At 43.7% G+C, this 22,377-nt stretch overlaps 1 protein-coding gene across 1 annotated transcript; it reads right to left on the bottom strand.

Moving 5' to 3' along the window:
• Window positions 1-9,096: 9,096 nt before the first annotated feature.
• LOC134177315 (uncharacterized protein K02A2.6-like) lies at window positions 9,097-13,292 on the bottom strand. The gene has a single exon (XM_062644091.1). The coding sequence runs from the start codon at window positions 13,229-13,231 to the stop codon at window positions 9,215-9,217; it is 4,017 nt and encodes a 1,338-aa protein (XP_062500075.1). The 5' UTR covers window positions 13,232-13,292; the 3' UTR covers window positions 9,097-9,214.
• Window positions 13,293-22,377: the final 9,085 nt, after the last annotated feature.

Below are 22,377 nucleotides of genomic sequence, written 5' to 3'. Positions count from 1 at the left end.
AGATTTAGATTTTGATTAGTGATCAACACATTGTGAAAGTACGGATGTTTGTCTGTTTGTCTGTCTGTCTGTCTGTCATTACATCTATTTCAATTTAATTGAGCTGTGATAACAATAGCAAATAGCTAACTGATTCGTTGCATGACAATAACGATAAGAGAAACGTCTAAAACAACCCACTACATTCATTTAACTACTTGGCTAAAGAGATAATGTTATCCCTTTCTCTAGAAAGTCTCCAAGTCAAAGGGCAATTGTCCTGTCCAGACAAAGCATTCGGAATTTTTGCAATGCACATTTGCATTAAATATTGCATCTTTGCAGTTGAATTTGCCAGCTTTGTTGCCAGTATGTAGTCTTTTAATTAAACTGTGCACTTGTTAGTCTCCCAAAGTCATCTCTGGAACGTTTTGACAAATATGGTTTTCATTTCTTCTAGTAGCTTCGAGATCGATCTGCTCTGTGCATTGTAGCTGAAGTTGGAAAAATGTCCGAGCTCCAAAGATGTGCAAGTTCTATACATAAATTACACTGCAACCATGCAATACCCATATCAAAAACAACTGCACGTCTCAGTGTGTGTGTGTGTGTGTGTGTGTGTGTGTGTGTCTGTCTGTCTGTCTGTCTGTCTGTCTGTCTGTCTGTCTGTCTGTCTGTCTGTCTGTCTGTCTGTCTGTCTGTCTGTCTGTCTGTCTGTCTGTCTGTCAGTCTGTCTGTCTGTCTGTCAATAACATTTATTTCAAACATACATTTATAATACAATGCTAGCAAGGTTTGTTTGTTTGTCTGTCTGTCTGTCTGTCTGTCTGTCTGTCCTTTTTGTTTGTTTCTGTCTTTTCGTCTATCTGTCTGTGTGTATGCAGGTTGGCCTTGTCTGTTTCAGTTTGTGTGTTATTTGTGTGTTATTCAGCATGTTTCTTGCCAATGTTGCCATCAGCAGGACAGCTGATATCAATAAGAATACAAGTGTTTGTTTTATTTCTGAGACAGATTACTGGACGATTGGCTTTGATCCTCTTGGCAGTGGGGATGGTGGCATCCCACATCATAGTAATGTCATCTGTCTCCACAAGTCTATCAGGATGATGCAGGTACCATCTACTCTCCACTGCAACCCCAAAATGGCGACAAACATCCCGGTGAATGATGGAGACCACCTGATTGTGTCGATCAGTGTAGTCCATCGGTGCCAGAATTATTTATTATTATTATTTACACTATAGTGCCATATAAGACTTAGTGCTACGTCTCTATGAGGTTATTTCATTTATTCAATGATGAGAATGTCTGAACTAATCTCTGTCTAAATTTATTGGTGTTGTGTGAGTGTCATTTGTTGTTTTGTAATTTTCTCTACTGCTTCTGGGCAAAACCAATGTCACACTTACTGAATTAATGTATCTAGACAGAGCGTACTCTCTTGTTGTCATGAAATCCTCCTCTTCTCTCTTTGTATGCTGTTCCATCTACAGCTTAACTTAATTAAGTAATTAAATATTATTACTTTTGGAGGTACCCATTAATGGACAGTTGCCTGTGATAGTAGATCAGCAGTGGACTTAGTTGCCTAGTTTTGACATGTATGTGTATGGGAACATGATTTCTTTGTTTCTACTTGCAATTGGCTCGATCGGTATCCAACTCATGTTGGTGTTTTCTACAAAAATGCAACATTGGTATGTGAGAAGCTTTGACTGACGTCTCGACAATGCAGAGATAGACATTGTGACAGGCTTGTACCTGTTATTAATAATACATATATTAACTTAAGGCCTTGTCAGCTATAGTGTTTGGTATCTAACCACCTAGAATTTTACAGCTCAAAATCAGTACTTTTGGTTGCCAATCATCCAGGATGTGGAGGAGGATTCCGTCTACTTTCTCAGTTTTTACGATGTTGTTTCATGGATGATTACAGCTAACTGCAACGTGGAACATTAATTTATGACTATAAAGACAGTGTTGCACTCGTGAAGCACCGTGACCTGATATTATTAGATCATATAGGATTTTTCTTTTTGCTTGACCTGGCTGTCACTTACTGAAAAAGCTAGGTTACCTAGACTAAAAACACTGAGCTAGCTGCAAATTGTTCTCAAATAGAGGTTAATTGCAACAAGACGTAAACACTATTATAGTATATGCATGCACACGTGATAACTAAATTGGTGGCGTATCGAGGCATGGTACAGGGTTTCTCCACATTTTAAATCTAACCGTCTACGTAGTAAAGTGTTGGCCGGCTTGGTGGTGCATGTGCAATATCTTGCAGCGAGTTCTTTGTTTGATATCCTTGTCGTAATGCATTCGTTTATTGCTTGTTCGGACATTAAATTGTTCTTCACTAACTGAAGCGTTTCCTTTATGTTTTGATTGCATCCTAGATTGTAGTAGACTCACTGGCGGTTAGTAAGTAATATTTACATGCACTTACAAGTTGTAAATGCGGAATTTACAATGTCTACAGTGCTATGATAAGATAGACATTGAAAAAGAAGATAGCGAACTTCCATCTATGGTGCTGTAATCTCTAGTTGCAAGGCACTATTTGGAAGAACTATGTGAGTGAAAATCATGGTACGTCAAGAGTTTTCTTGCTCTGCCTATTTCTGAACACTATCTCTGAAATTTTGAAAAACTATCTAAGAAGTCGACTGTAGCGTGTGGAACATTTTAATTTCTGCGTATATTTGTGCACGTGATCACGATGAATCTTTCTCTTCTTCAAGTCCCCCCGAGATTATCCCAATACTTTAATTCAGAGCTGTCATTGAACTGCCAACTATCTTGTAACCTCACGATAGGGGATCAGCTAGAGAGAATTAATGAAGAATGCAAGTTCCTTGCATGATGTTAGCATTAGCTAAGTTTTTAGATTGCGCTGCGTTGTTTCAATACGCGTCTTTTGTCTTACAAGATTGAAAACGAGCAAGTATGAGTCAAGAGAGGTCAAACGCGACATGAAGACATAACGGTATAGATATAGGCACGGATCTGCAAATGCAGTCATATAACTAGAAGACACATGCATATACTTTTTTGTAGATCCCTGGTAGAACATAACAGGCCCAGCAGCTTGAGGCCCTTGCAGTTACCACAGCCTGGGTAGAGGAGGTGCACAATTAAGGTCAATGCTGATTTTGCAAGCAGCTCAAAAATTAATATTATCGTACAAGCCTAGTATGAGAGAGTTTTCAGGCACAGCAAAACGTGCTAGCTTGTTTATTCTCTTGGCTAATTTAGCCCGTTGTAGATCTAGGATTTACTAGACGAGTGTACTGGACTTTTCGATGTGGGCGTGTCCATTTTTTGAAGCATAAATTTAATGGGTTTACAGCGACGTGTTTATGAACAAGTAGCAAGACTAGAGAATTTGTTCTCATTTGTAACAGGTCATACTGTAATCTAGACTGTTGTTTTGACATTGGACTATCAACTAAAATAAAGAAAAAATAGCTCCAAACTGGGGCACGTGCTTCCATGCAGTGTCTCGCCTGGATCCACTTCTGATATAAGGCCTCAATAATGAGAAGTCCAAAACAAAACCAACAATAAAAAAATTTTGCTACCATTTTGAAATGGCGCTCTTACACTTGTGCCCCTTACTAGTAGCTACTGTAGTAATCTGCGAAGCCTGGCTACGCCACTGAAATTTACTAAATTTAATTAATTTCTGTTTACTTTCGTATTCGCCATTGTTGTCGGTTTCATTATTTCAACTTTCATAACATCAAATGTAAGCATATCGAGTAATGTAGTTACGCAAATTCCCGCTAATGTAGACTATTAAAAATTGTGCAAATAAATGCATGATGAAGAAATGAACATCCTAAAGACATCCAAAACATGAGTCTGAATAAGTTGCAAACTATTTAATTAATATGTACCTTAATATCTAGAAATCTGCAACCTTTACCTAATTAATGAATTAATTAATTTTAGATCTGCAAATTGTTTGGTGCAGCTACGTGTATACGTCATACACTCTGCGTCACGTTACCATGACGAATCTAAACGACTCGCAAAGTCTTCAAATTTTTTAACATGCAAAGTCCGCAAATGTTCAACCACAACGAAATCGATTCTTTCGACGCGCACGATCAATAGCAATTATCATTTCGAAGAAAAGGGCGTGTCTCTATCTGATTGGCCGGAGCGAGTTTTGTTGAAATTCTTGCGGTAAACGACTGCATACCTTTCAGTGCTCGTCGTCGTCGGTGTCGTGCTTCTTCCAAGAGCGAGAACATCTGGCATTTCGAGTTGACAGAGCCTATCAGTTATTGTTGAAGATGAGAGTGCAACTATGGTGTGTGTTGTGTGTGTTGCTGACTGTAGTGGTCACCTTGAGTGGAGCAGTGGTCGGTAAGTCGATCTGCATGGCTGTTGCAAAGTGCCTGGATAGACGTAAAGGGGGATATTCGAATGCAGTGAGCAAGTCGCAGGTAGAGTCTGGTATCAATTGTCGGACACTCCCCAATATCGTACACTGGCGTACGGAAATCAGACGAAGAGTTCATGTATCTGTGGCATGAATGTAGAGAGTAGTCACACGATAACACGACAGACTACTAGTAGACTCATCTTGATCACTTAGCGTATTGCTCTTCGCGTCGACAAAATTGAACTTCCGCTGCTTTTCCCGTATATCGGACTCGCCCATCAGAAAACGGACAACCGCCGGTTTTTGCTTTCGACGGTACCACAGTTCACTGTCTGCACCTTGAAATAATAGGTACATGTCTCTTCTACTCGCAGTGAAAACAACAGATCGGCAGCTTTGCACGTTGCTCTTCAGGAAGCTCTAGAAGAGGAGCGGGTCTTGTTCTAGTATCGGACACCCGATTTGCTTGATACGAGTGCAATATAGGCGAGAACCGTGAAGAACTGTGTTAGTGTTGACTGCAGACGTCAACTAAATGCCCACCGAGCACGGAAAGTCTTTGACTCGCCTCCGTATCAAACAAAAGAAATATTTGGACAGAAAAGTAGATCTTGAAATGACTCATATGATGCATGTATGGTCAATATAAAAGGCGGAATAGACAACTACGATCGCAAAAAGCTGTGTTCTAGATGTATGGCGTGCCATCTCTGCCAAAACTCCTACAACGCAAACAGACTGCGGTAGTACAACGCAAACAGACTGCAGTAGCACAACGCAAACAGACTGCAGTAGCACAACGCAAACAGACTGCGGTAGTACAACGCAAACAGACTGCAGTAGCACAACGCAAACAGACTGCGGTAGCACAACGCAAACAGACTGCGGTAGCACAACGCAAACAGACTGCGGTAGTACAACGCAAACAGACTGCAGTAGCACAACGCAAACAGACTGCAGTAGTACAACGCAAACAGACTGCAGTAGCACAACGCAAACAGACTGCAGTAGTACAACGCAAACAGACTGCAGTAGCACAACGCAAACAGACTGCGGTAGTACAACGCAAACAGACTGCAGTAGCACAACGCAAACAGACTGCGGTAGTACAACGCAAACAGACTGCAGTAGCACAACGCAAACAGACTGCAGTAGTACAACGCAAACAGACTGCAGTAGCACAACGCAAACAGACTGCAGTAGTACAACGCAAACAGACTGCAGTAGCACAACGCAAACAGACTGCAGTAGTACAACGCAAACAGACTGCAGTAGCACAACGCAAACAGACTGCGGTAGTACAACGCAAACAGACTGCAGTAGCACAACGCAAACAGACTGCGGTAGTACAACGCAAACAGACTGCGGTAGCACAACGCAAACAGACTGCAGTAGCACAACGCAAACAGACTGCGGTAGTACAACGCAAACAGACTGCGGTAGCACAACGCAAACAGACTGCAGTAGCACAACGCAAACAGACTGCGGTAGCACAACGCAAACAGACTGCGGTAGTACAACGCAAACAGACTGCAGTAGCACAACGCAAACAGACTGCAGTAGTACAACGCAAACAGACTGCAGTAGCACAACGCAAACAGACTGCAGTAGCACAACGCAAACAGACTGCGGTAGTACAACGCAAACAGACTGCAGTAGCACAACGCAAACAGACTGCGGTAGCACAACGCAAACAGACTGCGGTAGCACAACGCAAACAGACTGCGGTAGTACAACGCAAACAGACTGCAGTAGCACAACGCAAACAGACTGCAGTAGTACAACGCAAACAGACTGCAGTAGCACAACGCAAACAGACTGCAGTAGTACAACGCAAACAGACTGCAGTAGCACAACGCAAACAGACTGCGGTAGTACAACGCAAACAGACTGCAGTAGCACAACGCAAACAGACTGCGGTAGTACAACGCAAACAGACTGCAGTAGCACAACGCAAACAGACTGCAGTAGTACAACGCAAACAGACTGCAGTAGCACAACGCAAACAGACTGCAGTAGTACAACGCAAACAGACTGCGGTAGTACAACGCAAACAGACTGCAGTAGCACAACGCAAACAGACTGCGGTAGTACAACGCAAACAGACTGCGGTAGCACAACGCAAACAGACTGCAGTAGCACAACGCAAACAGACTGCGGTAGTACAACGCAAACAGACTGCGGTAGCACAACGCAAACAGACTGCAGTAGCACAACGCAAACAGACTGCGGTAGCACAACGCAAACAGACTGCGGTAGTACAACGCAAACAGACTGCAGTAGCACAACGCAAACAGACTGCAGTAGTACAACGCAAACAGACTGCAGTAGCACAACGCAAACAGACTGCAGTAGTACAACGCAAACAGACTGCAGTAGCACAACGCAAACAGACTGCAGTAGTACAACGCAAACAGACTGCAGTAGCACAACGCAAACAGACTGCAGTAGTACAACGCAAACAGACTGCAGTAGCACAACGCAAACAGACTGCGGTAGTACAACGCAAACAGACTGCAGTAGCACAACGCAAACAGACTGCGGTTGCACAACGCAAACAGACTGCAGTAGCACAACGCAAACAGACTGCAGTAGCACAACGCAAACAGACTGCAGTAGCACAACGCAAACAGACTGCAGTAGCACAACGCAAACAGACTGCAGTAGTACAACGCAAACAGACTGCAGTAGCACAACGCAAACAGACTGCGGTAGTACAACGCAAACAGACTGCAGTAGCACAACGCAAACAGACTGCGGTTGCACAACGCAAACAGACTGCAGTAGCACAACGCAAACAGACTGCAGTAGCACAACGCAAACAGACTGCAGTAGCACAACGCAAACAGACTGCAGTAGCACAACGCAAACAGACAGATAGTTTATGGCCTAGATCAATCGCGTACATATGAGGATTCGTCGAATTTCGAGATGGTGCGAACGAACCGATCTACTTAGAATTAGTACCTCCGATATTATACTTTGGCATCGTGTTGAAATAATAGAAAAGGTGTATTGACAAATTGCTATAAAAATTTCTATTTTAGTAATCTCACGCTGAACAGTAGGCATATTCACTAGGTACAGAGCTTGCGGCGCTTACAGAATTTTCTAAGTTTTCCACTACACTTAATTTTATATCGTGAGATGATAGATACCGGCTGGGGCTTCCCCGTCAGATGTTTAGAGGCGTGGTCTAGATGATCCACGCAAATGTCCTCTAGCTAGATAGTTGCTTGAAGTCTTTCCAAATCGACTAGACGTCAACTTTCCAGTGTAGGCTAGACGTTGATCTCGTTGATTATAGATGCCCTAGACGCGTGCCTTCATGCCACGGGCTTCCCTCGCTCATCGCCGCAAGGAATGTCTCACGATTGAGCGTGACGGTTGACGAGAGCCAGGTGCAAGTGCTTACCGACTTGTTGTGAGAGGTCGGTCGCGTGCCAGTTGAGGCTTTCTCATGAATCTCTTAATTGCATTACATTGCATGCGTGCCAGAGGCGTGGCTGGGCATGGCTAAGCTAGACGCAACTTTCGTCTTTCAATAGAATTGAATATTGAAGTCACCGGCAACCGCCCGCGCGGTGTCATAATGCCGTTTATGAGATATGGCTCGCGCTAGCAGCTGCGGGTAACTTTCTATTTACATTTAGTACGGAGAAAGAAAATTGCATCGGAGGCTCTAATCTAATATTCATAATTTACGAAAATTGGACGGATGGAAAGATTGAATATATTTGCAAAGTAAACGAATATTGAAATGACAATTGGTCTTCAATCAATTTCTATTTTCAATGTAATGGAATATTGTAAGAGCAAGCAACGCCAGTCAATTTCTAATTTGACATTCAATTTTCAATTTGTTTCAAAAATTAAAAATGGAATGGACGAATTGGCCACGCCAATTCAAAATTTAATATTTAATTTTTAAATTAAATTGAATATTGAATTTAACATTGAAAATTGAACTAACGTGCTTGCAATTTCAATATTCCATTGCATTGAAAAAGAAAATTGGTTAAAAAAGTGTGTTTTCAATATTCGTTTTAATCTGTAAATAATTATAGTCCGTCGATCAATCAATTTTCAATTTTCAATAGAATTGAATATTGAAATTGCAAGCAACTTCTAGGCTATTTTCAATTTCTAATTCAATATTCAATTGTTGCCGGAAATTGAAAATGGAATGGACGAATGGTCACGCACCTACTGCAGTCTGTTTGCGTTGTGCTACTGCAGTCTGTTTGCGTTGTGCTACTGCAGTCTGTTTGCGTTGTGCTACTGCAGTCTGTTTGCGTTGTACTACCGCAGTCTGTTTGCGTTGTGCTACTGCAGTCTGTTTGCGTTGTGCTACTGCAGTCTGTTTGCGTTGTACTACCGCAGTCTGTTTGCGTTGTGCTACTGCAGTCTGTTTGCGTTGTGTTACTGCAGTCTGTTTGCGTTGTGCTACTGCAGTCTGTTTGCGTTGTGCTACTGCAGTCTGTTTGCGTTGTGCTACTGCAGTCTGTTTGCGTTGTGCTACTGCAGTCTGTTTGCGTTGTACTACCGCAGTCTGTTTGCGTTGTGCTACTGCAGTCTGTTTGCGTTGTGCTACTGCAGTCTGTTTGCGTTGTACTACCGCAGTCTGTTTGCGTTGTAGGAGTTTTGGCAGAGATGGCACGCCATATAGATTGTAAGATAACGGTTACAGCTGTGCACTTCGTGACAGTCAGAATCGTTCTGATCTATTTCCGATTACACATACGGGATAGGCAATCTAATTACATTACATGTCATCTATCTGTCTCTGGGTGACTTCAACTCAAAAGTGCAGTGTCAAGCAATGGTTGCTAATTACGTAGTGTAGTCCTCCAGTAGGCGTCGTGGTGGTCTTGAGATCCTCCCCAGCCTTGTTGTTTTGACTGCAGGTTGACTTGCAGGTGCAGTTGGGGACTTGGCAGATTTTGGAGGGCTTTCTGTATTCGGAGATCTGATCTCCGTGTCTGGCAGTACGTTTGTCTCTTCAGGTTGATTTGGTGGTTGTCCTTCTGACAGGCTGGTGTTTGTTTGTTGTCCCGTCGGAGTGTACTTAGCGAACATTGTGTTGTCATCCCACACTTCTGTTGTCCTGTTTATGTGTGTTCTAGTTCTTCTCACTGTCCGTCCATTTGCTAGTCTGAGGATGTAGGATTGGGGCTCTGTGTGGTGTCCAATGACTTTTGCTGGTACCCATTTTTTTCCTCTCATTGTCCTTACGCTTTCATCAGGAAGCAGAGGTGAGTTCGTTGTGTTTCCTGTGGCTCCATAGAACGCATATTGGGATTGGTGGGCGATTAGTTTTTGTCTGGTCTTGTCTGCATCCATGTTATGTGGAACCAGAGTCTCAGTATTTATTGTTAGTTGGGTTCGGAGGTGTCTCCCCTGTAGCAGGATGGCAGGAGTAGGCAGGTCTCCTCCTATTGGTGTGTTCCTAAGGACTCTTAGAGCGTCATTGATTGTACGGCCCTCCTCCAACATCTTGGCCATCATTTTCTTGACTGTTTGGACACCTCTTTCCGCTTGGCCATTGCTGGCTGGGTAGCCTGGACTGGATGTGGTGTGTTGAAATCCCAGCTTCCTGGAGAACTTGCGAAATTCTTCGTTGGCGTATTGTGGCCCGTTGTCCGAGAATATTGTTTCTGGTATTCCAAAATTGGCAAAATGCTTGTCTAGGATAGTTATCACATCAGCTGCTTTCGTTGACTGGAGGTGATCTATGGTCACCCATTTGCTGTAGTAATCGATGGTAAGTAGGTAATGTTCCCCTTGTAGTTCAAACAAGTCTGTTCCCACTTTCTGGTAGGGGTAGTGTGGAACATCATGAGGTTTAGTGTCTGGCTTTGGGTTCTGGCTTCGATTTTCTTGGCATTTGCTGCAACTCGCTACCATGTCATGTATTTCATTGGTGTAGCCAGGCCAGTACACTGACGTCTTGGCCCTTTCTATACACTTCACTATTCCATAGTGTCCCTCATGTATACTGTTCATCACCGTTTTGCGCATTGTCACAGGGACGACAGCTTGGCTTCCTTTGAGGACAATGCCGTCTTTCTCTGTTAGGTCGTGTCTCACATTCCAGTACGGTTTGATTGGACCCGGGACACTCCTCCTTGTAGGTGGCCATCCTGTGTGTATGTAAGTGATGAGTGCCTGCATTGTAGGGTCTTGTCTGGTCGCTTCCGTACATCTTTCACGTCCAAGTGGTGTGGGAATGATTTGCTCTGTGACGGAGTCGATTTGCTCTTCTGTTAGTTCATCATAGTCTGTATAGGGTGTTGTAGATGGCATTCTGCTCAGAGAATCGGCCAGGACCATTTCTTTCCCGGAATGGTGCTCTAGCGTGTAGTTGTATTTGAGACATCGTAGGCGCATTCTCTGAAGCCTAGGACTGACTTCAGCAAGGGGCTTTTTCAGTATTCCAAGTAGTGGCTTGTGGTCAGTCTCCACTATGACATCTTGTCCATACACATACTGATGGAATCTTGTTAGTCCAAACTGGATGGCAAGCATTTCCTTCTCTATTTGTGCATATTTCTGTTGTATGCTGGACATTGTTCTTGACGCGTATTCTACTGGGTGCCCCTCTTGAATAACAGCTGCTCCCAAGCCATGTTGTGATGCGTCCACAGTTAATCTCACTGGTAATGCTGGATCAAAAAGTCGTAGTACTGGGGCCTTTGTCACTAGATCTTTCACATGCTGTAGGGTGCGGTCGTGAACGGAGTCCCACACCCATGCAGTCTCCTGCTGTGTTAGCTGTCGCAGTGGGCTGGCTGTCTCAGCCAAAGTAGGACAAAATTTCGACAAATATGTAACCAGGCCCAGGAGTCTTGAAACATCTGTCTTGGACTGTGGCTTTGGGAATTGCTCAATGGCCTCGACTTTTTCTGGGTCAGGTTTTATCCCTTCTGATGTAAGCACATGTCCCAGATACTTTAATTCAGTCTTTCTGAACTGGCATTTGGATCGGTTGAGTCTAAGGTTCAGCTCCCTACACCTTTCGAGGACCATCTGAAGGCGTTTGTCGTGCTCCTCTACGCTACAGCCTGATACAAGGATGTCATCCACATAGGTGTGTACCCCAGGTATGTCTGCAAAGGATTCTGTCACTATTCTGTGAAACACTTCTGGGGCAGAGCTGATTCCGAAAGGTAGTCGGCAATACCGGTAGCGCCCAAAGGGAGTTGCCACTGTTGTCAAGTAGCTACTTTCCTTGTCTAGGGCAATCTGTAGAAAACCAGATGTAGCATCTAGGGTTGAGAAATATTGTGAGCCTGCCAACGTGCCGAATATCTCTTCGGGTGTTTTCAATTGGTAGTGCTCCCTTTGTATAGCCTTGTTCAACGCTCCTGGATCAATGCATATCCTTAGTTTGTCTTTACCTGGCTTTGTTACAAGGACTATGGGACTGACCCAATTAGTAGCCTCTGTTACTTTGGCTATGATGCCTTGTTTCTCCATTTCATCCAGTTGTGACTTCAGTTCCAGCCTGTACCTAAATGGAACTCTTCTAGCTGGTTGGATGACTGGTTGTGCATTTGTCTTTAGTTTGATGCTGTACTCTCCTGGTAGTCGTCCCAGTCCTTTAAAGACATCTTTGAACTCTGATATAGCTGTGGGTGTGTCCCCTGTTGCATCCACTGCTAGGGTCTGTTGTATTAGTCCCAAGTCAGTGATGGAAGGCAATCCTATGAGCGTCTCCACGTTCTCTCGTACTATGATGAATTCCATCCTGTGGGTGGCTCCTTGAAATGTTGCCTCCATGGTTGTTTTCCCACAGACATCTAATTTTGTTCCTCCGTATGCTGTTAGCTGAACTTCTGTTGGCGTGGGAGGGCTAGCACAGAGGACGCGGTAAGCAGTGAATGGCAGTATGTTGCACGTTGCACCTGTGTCGATTTTGGCTTTCAAACCTCTCCCTCCTATGTCCAGTATTATGTTCCAGACTTTAGCCTTTGTTTTACTGGTTTGTGTCGTGGTACCGGTGCAGTAAGCGAAATGGTCTCTCTCCTCGTTCTCTGGTGTGTCTGGTGTGGTTCGTTGTGGCGATATCGCATTGGCCGTCTCCTTTGTTGTTTGTCGTCGGGCTAGTCTGTCCTTTTCTGCCTTTTTGCATGCTTCCGCCGTGTGATTCATAATGCCGCAATATTTGCATTGTTTTCCCCATGCTGGGCAGTTTTTTGGTTTGTGGTTTGTCGCGCAGTAGTGGCAAGGGCGCTGCTTCATGGCTTTCACCATGTGTACCGCCGCCGCGTCGGTGACGCATTCTTTCAAGGCTGTGGCGGTTGATGTCATACTGGCAATGTAACGGGTTGTCGCTTCCATTGACCTGCACATGTCTACAGCTTTGGTTAGGGTTAGGTCAGATTCTGCCAACAGTTTCTCGCGGACGTTGTCTGCGGTGATATTGATTACAATCTGGTCCCGGATGATCTTCGTTTTCTCCTCTTGGTGATATCCGCAGGTTTCCACCAGGCGCAGCAAATCTGTGTAGAAGCTGTCGAAGGGCTCATTCGGTTGTTGTTTCCTCTGCAGGAACAGGAATCTTTCGTAGATTTCATTACTTTTAGGCTTGAAGTAGTTGTTGAACGCTCTAATGACGCAGTCCAGTTTGTCCTCGTCGCCGTCTGCGGCCCAAGTGAATGTTCGGTAGACGAAGATGGCTTCCCCTCCCATCGCCGTGAGTAGTATTGCGACTTTCGTTTTCTCGTCTTCTTTGTCCTTCTTTGTTGCTGTCATGTAGAATGTAAAATGGTCCCGCCACTGTGGCCATTCTTTGGCTGCTTCCAGTGTGGTTGTGAATGCTTGAGGCGGTTTCAGTCCTTCTGCCATGCTGTTGTCGGTTCTTTCCTCCTGACACCATGTAAGATAACGGTTACAGCTGTGCACTTCGTGACAGTCAGAATCGTTCTGATCTATTTCCGATTACACATACGGGATAGGCAATCTAATTACATTACATGTCATAGATGTCGTGTGTATGACGCGACGGTAGGGTCTGGCTGCGCGAGGCTATCTACTGCCGCCGTCTCTAGATTCATTTGTTCGCGAACGATGGCGATGTTCAGGACGTGCTAGATGAAGGAGGGCTATAAATGTTCTCAGTTTAGCATCTGTAGATTCATTCATTTGTTTGTAGACGGCCATATCTAGCTAGCTAGTTTTTTCGATACAGAGACGAGTCAAAGGCTCTTGATGTTTGTCGGGCATTTACAAAACGTCTCCAGTCAGTATTAACACAACTGATCGCGGTTCTCGCCTGTATTGCACTCGCATCAAGCAAATCGGGTGTTCGATACTAGAGAACAAGACCCGCCCCTCTTCTTGAGCTTCCTGAAGAGCAACGTGCAAAGCTGCCGATCTGTTGTTATCACTGCGAGTAGAAGAGATATGTTCAAGGTGCAGACAGTGAACTGTGGTACCGTCAAAAGCAAAAACCAGCGGCTGTTCGATATTTGATGGGCGTGTCCGATATACGGGAAAAGCAGCGGAAGTTCTATTTTGTCACCGTGAACAGCAATACGCCAAGTGATCAAGCTGAATCTAGCACGTCGTGTTACCGTGTGACTACTCTCTACATTCATGCCTTAGATACAAGAAATCTTCTTCTGGTTTCCGTACGCCAGTGTCCGATATTGGAAAGTGTCCGATAATTGATATTAGACTCTACGTAGGGTTGATGACTTGCATGCAGTCTCGGATTCAGCCCGAAACGTAGGCGGCTGTTTGATACACCAGAGGGTATCGAGCGTTTGGATGATGTAAGGATGGAAAGCAGACATTACGTTTTGCTCTGTTCTAACTCTAACTATTCGACGAATGCTCAATCTCGTTTTCGACGGCCTACATAATTCTACCAATTGGAACCCTATTTGCTTATCACTGTATGGTGTCGTTTCGTTTCTATGTGTTCCTACGGACGCAACCGGATCCTGTTCGTGCTATGCGTAGCGTGCGTGGTAGGAATTAATTACGACGGGCAGCAGACAGTTTTGCTCTTTGATAGACGGTCTTTCGGGTTAGCTCGACTAGAGCAGGAGGTAGGTGTGTGGGAAATGCGTGGACACCTCCCTGAAGCTTGTATACCTAGATTAGAATGTTTACATTGGTAATAACACTATCGACTTACAGTCTAGTTTCCAACACACTGAAGTTGCTTCAATCAGTTTCTTTGTGGCATGCACTGTTGCTGTCGTTTGACTTCTCAAGCAGGTATTGTAAATGCTATTTAATTGCTGACAGCGTAGATTCTCTTCCTGTGAAAGCGAATCTTCGCTCATAGAATTGAATGACGAAAGAGCATCTAGGGATGCGGATTCTACTGTGTGTATGCATGAGTCTGCTTGGCAGTTCACTACCGTTTTTGCTCACAGACAGTATAGTGACTGTACTATGATTTATCTGGGCCTCTCAACTTAAGCTCATCACGTACCACACGCGGTTGAGAAATCAGTCAGTGGTGCAGCACGGGAATGTAACGGAGAGCGGGTTTGAAAGTACATAGAGAGCGAATGGGGAACGTTGTTTATGAGAGTACTGGAGAGACTTAAGATGAGCGACCACACGTTTAATATCACACTTTAATTAATTAATTAATCATCTAGTGATCATTCTCTTAGAAGAAATTGTTCACTGGAATGTAGGGAAGGTTGAAGTATTGTTCTGTGTGGGTTTATACGCTGTAGTTTAGTTTTACTAAGACTTCTGTTGACTCGTGTGGTACTGTGCTTCTCGGGGAAATGTTTATTGTAGTTCTGTACGCACCAAGGCCTGTGATCTAGTTTTGTAAGATTGAGAATGTAAATGCATTGGCATGGGTTTTAGTCTGTTAGTTGGAGAATTAAAATCGAGAATTGAAAGTGCCCGTGGCTATACTTAAATTTAAGGTGCAGTATCATGCTTGAACATGGACACTTGAGCCGATTTCAAGTAAAGTAGTTTTTAGGTCGTACTTATTGTGGGTAACATATGTTCAAGTCTCCTGGTAAGAAAATCAGTTTCGATCGCCAATAAGCCCTTTAAATGCTGTTTATATGTTGCGCATGCGCAAAATTCAATAGGCAAAAGCTACAAAACTGACTATTTAGGTTTCGATTGACGGTCATGGCAGCAGTGTAAGCTTTAAACAACACCTAGTTTTGGTGCTTCCTGTGAACTGAGTGCGCTTAGGTACGCTGAGAGAAAGACCTGACTAGGGCAGATGCCACATACGGCAACGTGAGGTCTGCTTTCTGGTCGTGTGCAGAGCGTAAGGAACTCCGATCCGGCTCGAAGTGCGAGGGTGCTTGTCGAATTTTACCGAAACTGCAGTGTAGCAACCTCAGTTTGAGGTTTTAGGAGAAAAATTCCAAGAAGTGCATCTAGAAAGCCTGGAATTCAGCTACCAGAGCAGGGGTGTCCCCAAGAATTTGTAAATTGTTATGACTACGCCCACATTTTTGTTTGTATCCATTTAAATTTTTTACGTGCTCCATTCCCACAAAAGCTTTGATGTACACTGACATGCCACAAACTGTTGTCATTCAATGCTCAGGCTAAAAAGGAACAGAGTTGTTTATTTTTGAAGAAAGTTTCTCTCTGTCTTAGTTCACTGTGCTTGACCACATGATAGCTATATTAAGCCTCATAACCCGTGGAAAATTTCCTGACCTCAAGAAGGTGTGAACCTAGGACATGGGGTAGGATTAAGGGCTATCATTCAGAACTCTTTTGAATGTTACCATCAGATACTGACATATACTTGGCAGTGCTGACAACCACTGTTGATCTTTGAGTACTTGTATTACAATCAAGTTCATACCATATGGCAGTCTTTGTCCTAATAGGTATTATCTTCAAACCAAGCATTCCAGGAACTAGTTAGCCTTACCACTTTGTAAAATCACGTCAGATTGGGCTCTTCCAGCCTCTTCCAGAATAGTCTGGAAAACACGCCCCTTTTCCAACCTTACCAGTGAAGGAGCTTGTAGAGGTTGGAAGAGAGGCGTGCTCTTCCAACAAGTCGGTAGAGTTGGTTCTTTCGACTATAGCGGCAGAACTGTAGAAGTTGGAAGAGGGACGTGCACATGGAGCCTCTTCTGGAAGAGGAGAGGCTGGAAGAGCCAAGTCGAACGCGCCCCCAAAATACAAATACAAGTCCATTGTCTTCATAGCTAATCACTACCTACTCATGCAGCAAAGCATGGGGCTTGTACCAAGTGGAAGCCAAGGCATGGCGGAGTGCTGTGCCTTTTGTATGCTGGGGACAACTCTGAACGGTCTAACGCAACCTCATGCTGCTATGTCTTGATCGTTCCATTTCAGGCTATAGAGAGACTTCAGTCAGCTTTGCCTTCAGTGCAAATTAGAGCGTCTAAGTCCTCGCGGTTACTTAGTGTTTGAAAAACTGCACCCTTTTCAAAGCTATTCAGTGCGCATGTCTGAGTGTGATCCTGCACCTTTAATCATGATAACTATGCCAAATCTCTTGCCCGGTGATTGCAGTTATGTGATCAATTAATGTGTAATGCATAATGACAGGTTTATTGAAGTCAAGCATATGGATGAAATTATAAATGGCTTTGTTCCCTGTATTGTTCATATTGATTCCAAAATGTTAATATATATACAGAACAGGTGTCCACTTCAGTGGAGTTGTTTAATTTAAGTGATGTATGAGATTTATACTGAATTTTACTGCATAGGCTGGGAATGGTGTCTTCTAATACTGTATCAGAATTAATTAAATACTAATTGTCATCTGTATTGTATTGCACTTGTATATCCAAGGAGGCGATTAATTTTATTATGCAGGACGTTTATGTGTCTAAAAGCTAAAGTATGTACGTAGTGCATTTGTGTAAGTTGCAGATAGAACTTTTTTTGAGAAGTTAAAATTCTGCTTCAGAGTGGGGAAAGGGAATACCTACTAGCGATGTAATCTGCATGGGTGAAGAATGGAATACTATCCAATATATATGTAGCTGATATGGCAATTTGTCTGTTTTAGTGCCAAAAATACCAAATCCTCCCAAGGCTCTAACATATGTGTATAAGACAAAGAATGTATCAGGAGATGACAAAGCTCCATTTTCAGTAACACTTCAATGTGGAGTTACAGGAGACACAACTAAGAAAGATCGAGTGTGGGGAAGTACATCTGTTATTAACCTACGTGCACTTGTAGATGGAGTAGATGGGTCACTAACGTTAACTAGAATAACAGAGGATGGAACTGCTTCTGTTGAAGGGGAAGATTATTGGTGTTTTGCTGCTAACGATGTGGGAAGAGTGATTAGTACCAATGCCACTCTTAAATATGCAGAATTCAATTTAGGACAGTGGGACAGACCTTCTGGTGAAGTCGAGGCTTTTCAAGACTTTGCTGCTGTAATACCATGCCGAGTTCCAAAAAATGCTCAGCCATTTCCAGTGGTGGAATGGACAGTCAATGGCGTTGTTATTGAGTCATCAAATAGTGATTATTCAGTTTCTGCTTCAGGAGACCTGGATATAGAAGTTGTGAAATCGGGAATGAATGGAAAGAAGTATAGTTGTCGAGTTGTCAACTTTCTTGTGACATATACTTATGAAAGTGTCTCTTCTGCTACGCTTACTGTCAAAGGTACAGTGCCTACTCTCTTAAATACTAGGTTGTGCTGTTAAGTGCTACAGTGAACAATGATAGAAAATTTTATAGTGGACGTGTTAATTATTGAATATTTACTAGTACAGGTGCTTGTATTTTTCTTCAAGTCATTTTTTAGGCTTTTCCTATATTCATTTCTATCTCCTCGTTTTATTTTTTGTTTATTTTCTTTGTCTTTTGCTTCATTCTATTTTCATCACTCCCTTCTGTACCTTGTCTTCTTCCTAATCTTTTGTTTTTATCCTCTATTCGCTTCTATTTATTCCTTGTTAAGCTTTTCGTGACAAGGTGCAAACATGCGACTCACATTTACATTTTATAACAATGCAAAGTTTACATATTGTTATTAATTTTTAGCATACGATCATTGTAAATGGTTGTCATTTTCCTCTTACTGTCACACTAACTTGAATCGAGAATGTTAATTTTCTCCATTCTTTGAGGTTTCCTTTGTGCAAAAAATGTCCACATTTTGGTTGTGGTTTATTTTAATATCATGATGGATATGAAACAAAACGAGACCGTTCTGTCGTTGCTGACGAATTGTAGATCTACTGTATGTTTGAGTCTATCTAGAGCACTGATTCTACGTTTGCAGCTACCTGTTGTCATCAGAAGTATGCAAATAATTCTCAAAAGTTTAGCCACACTTGAGAAGTCGTAGTTCACAGCTAATGGGTGTCTTGTTTAGATGCTGATAACATTTCAATAGCAACAAACTGCCAGTATATATATATATATATATATATATATATGGCCACACCAAAAAATTCTTCGTTTCAGATAACCCGACCGACCGTCTCTTGGAGGTTACAATTCTTTTTTTGCGGCACGTGTTTTTGAACGTGTTGCATCCAAGCGCGTGTATACTTCCATTGCGCACAGTGCACATGGGGCACGTACAAAGCGGATTGCGCATGTACTACAGCTAATATACATGATACGTGCCATGCCTGCCATTTCGGTCACGGTTCTGGATGGCGGTTGTTCCATCGTTAATTCTAGAATTTTGCGAGTTCAAGAGTCGCCTCTACTGAAAGACATACTTTGCATGGTAACTGTAGTGTATGTGTATAGTTTAGTGCGCATGCGTGAACTTGGTGTTGAACGGTTTTACTACTAGTATAGTTGTGTTCAGTAGTCCATCTTGATAGAGTATACGCTCAGCCAATATGTAACAATTGCGGACGAGGACGGCGACGCACACAGTTGACCACATTGAGGAATTTACAGGAGAAGGCAAAGATTGGCCAGCATATCGGGAACGGTTCGAGCAATACCTCCTAGCAAACGAAGGTAGCAGTCTTTTGATTGACATGGGCTTGAGCACGTATCAGTTAGTTCGTAGTCTAGTTGCGCCAGCGAGGCCAGCAGACAAGCGGTACGCGGAATTAGTGGAGATGTTGACAAACCACTTTTCACCAACTCCAATCCGAATGGCGGAGCGGTTTCGGTTCTATAGGAGAGACCAGCGCGTCTATGAATCGGTAGCCGAGTTTTTGGCAACGTTGAGAAAGCTCACGGAACATTGTGAGTTCGGGAATTTCCTGGATAGCGCTCTCTGTGATCGTTTTGTGTGCGGGCTACGGAGCGGAGTGACGAAAAGAAACTACTGACCATGAATCTCACCACAGCGACGGCATTCGAGACAGCGCAGGGTATGGAAGCGGCAGAGATTCAAGCCGCTCAGCTACAACAGACAACCGGCATGACAAGCACGCCAGAAGAGGGCGGAGCCTCCAAGGTAGATAAGCTACGCGTGAGAAGGAAGGAAGGTATCAAGGATCCTGAAAAAAAGAAAGCATGCTACTGGTGTGGCTGTCAAGGGCATAGCCCAAAGAAATGTTTTTACAGAGAGAAAGTCTGCAATAGATGTCACAAAAAGGGGCATATTGGACAGTCATGTCGAACTAAGGCAACCATCAATGCAAGTGCACCAAAGGAAGAGGTCTCAGCAAAGTATCTGCAAGAAGAAGCAGCAAGCCATGTAAAGGGGGCAGAAGATGCAGAAGACCTGTCGTTACACTCAATATATGCCAGTGTCAAAGGTACATTCAAAGTACGTCCATTTATGAATGGCGTACTTGTAGAAATAGAATTGGATACGGGAGCTGCAGTCTCAATTATTTCACAGAATATTCAGAAGACCCTGTTTCCTAATTTGGATTGGCAGCCAACACAGACTATATTGAAAACGTCCTCAGGAGAAACGTTGAAGGTCGTGGGCCAGACTGAGGTCACAGTGACCCTGGACAAGCGGGAATGCAAACTCCCTCTTTCAGTGGTAGAAGGCAATGGACCATCGCTATTCGGGCGAAACTGGTTACTTGAGATCAAACTTGACTGGAAGGCTATTCACCAAGTGCAAACGCTGGATTTGACACAACTATTGAGTACCTACGAAAAGGTCTTTGAAGGAGACCTGGGGATGGTGCAGGGCTATGAAGCAAGCTTAGAGCCAAAGGTGAATTCTAAGCCAATATTCTGTCGAGCTAGACCCGTGCCATATGCGCTCAGAGGAGCCATTGAGCGAGCACTAAATAGAATGGAAGTTGAGGGAATCCTGGAGCATGTCACACAAAGTGAAAACAAAGTGAACACCTGTCGTACCTATATCGAAAGGAGATGGGTCAATAAGGCTGTGCAGAGATTTCAAAGTGACTTTGAATCCCGTGCTTCGAACAGACCATTACCCCTTACCGACTGCTGAGGATCTATTTGAACGACTAGGCCAAGGTCAGAAGTTCACCAAGCTAGACTTAGGTCAGGCCTACCTTCAAGTACGCCTGGATTTGGAGTCGAGAAAGTTAGTTACTATTAACACTCTTGGGGAGGGGTTATATCAGTATACGCGATTGCCTTTCGGCATCTCATCAGCACCTGCAGTTTTGCAGCTACTCATGGAAAAGATACTGCAAGGCATTCCAGGAATGAACATGTACTTAGATGATTTGCTAATTACCGGAAAAGATGACAATGAGCATTTTGGCAACTTGCAGGAAGTACTCGAGAGACTAAAGTCTCATGGGCTACGACTGAAAAGGTTGAAGTGTCAATTTCTGCAGGACAAGGTGGACTACCTTGGGTTTCAAGTGTCAGCAGAAGGTATCCAGACAACTCCAGACAAAATTACAGCAGTCAGGGACGTGCCTCGACCAACAAACTCCAAGGAACTACGTTTGTTCCTTGGACTGGTGAATTATTACGGGAAATTTGTTGAGCAACTGTCAACTATAGCGAGCCCTTTGAACGAACTTTTGAAGCTGAGGACAGCCTGGAAATGGACAAAAGAGTGTGAGGCAGCATTTAGGAAATGGACAAAAGAGTGTGAGGCAGCATTTAGGAAATTGAAAGAGAGGCTGACCTCTACAGATGTTTTAATGCAGTACTCAGTGTCTCAGCCTGTCAAGTTAGCATGTAATGAGTCTGCTGTAGGTGTGGGAGCTGTATTGCAACATGTTTTGCCAGACGGTTCAGAAAGCCCATCGCCTATGCATCAAGGTCTCTGACACAAGCCGAAAGGAACTATTCGCAGCTTGAGAAGGAGAGTTTGTCATTAGCTTATGGAATCAGAAAATTTCACAAATATTTGTTTGGGCGAGAATTTACTTTTGTCACCGACCACAAACCCTTGTTGGGAATATTGGGCCCTTCTAAGAGTATTCCACCAATAGAAGCAGCGCGCATTCAACGTTGGGCGATCCTTTTATCTGCTTAACGGTACAACTTGGAATTCAAGGGCACCGCTCATCATGGAAATGCGGATGCACTGTCTCGATTACCACTGCAGTATTGAGGACAGGGAGAGATCAGAGATGAGGCGGCACACTTATTCAACATATCAAGTATAGATGCTTTACCGGTTACAGCCAAGCAGATCAGAGCAGCTACGGTAAAGGATCCTATATTGTCACGAGTATTACGGTACACGTTGCATGGTTGGCCAAATGAAGTCTTTGATCCGGAACTGAAAATTTTCTTTCATAGGCGGCATGAGCTGTCAGTGGAACAAGACATACTATTATGGAGCTTGCGAGCGGTGGTTCCATCACGCTATCAAGACCAAATCCTAAGTACTCTGCACGAGGCACATCCCGGAATTGTACAAATGAAATCAATCTCTCGGACGCATGTGTGGTGGCCTGGGATTGATAATCGAATAGAAAAATTCCTGAAGTCCTGTTGGCCGTGTCAAGGTGCCAGCAGCAACCCACCTAAAGCGTTTCTGCATCCTTGGGTTTGGCCTGAAAGAGTTTGACAGCGAGTCCATGTAGACTATGCAGGACCGCTCCTAGGAACGAACTTCTTGGTAATGCTGGACGCTCGATCGAAATGGGTAGAGGCTATTGCA

Source organism: Corticium candelabrum, chromosome 3, assembly GCF_963422355.1.
Source record: "Corticium candelabrum chromosome 3, ooCorCand1.1, whole genome shotgun sequence".
NCBI lineage: Eukaryota > Metazoa > Porifera > Homoscleromorpha > Homosclerophorida > Plakinidae > Corticium > Corticium candelabrum.
Note: the sequence above shows the minus strand (reverse complement) of the source record. Positions and strands in the feature narration are given on the sequence as shown.

Excerpts from the sequence above, each read along its gene's own strand:
- LOC134177315 (XM_062644091.1), bottom strand. The coding sequence starts at position 13,231 with ATGGCAGAAGGACTGAAACCGCCTCAAGCATTCACAACCACACTGGAA.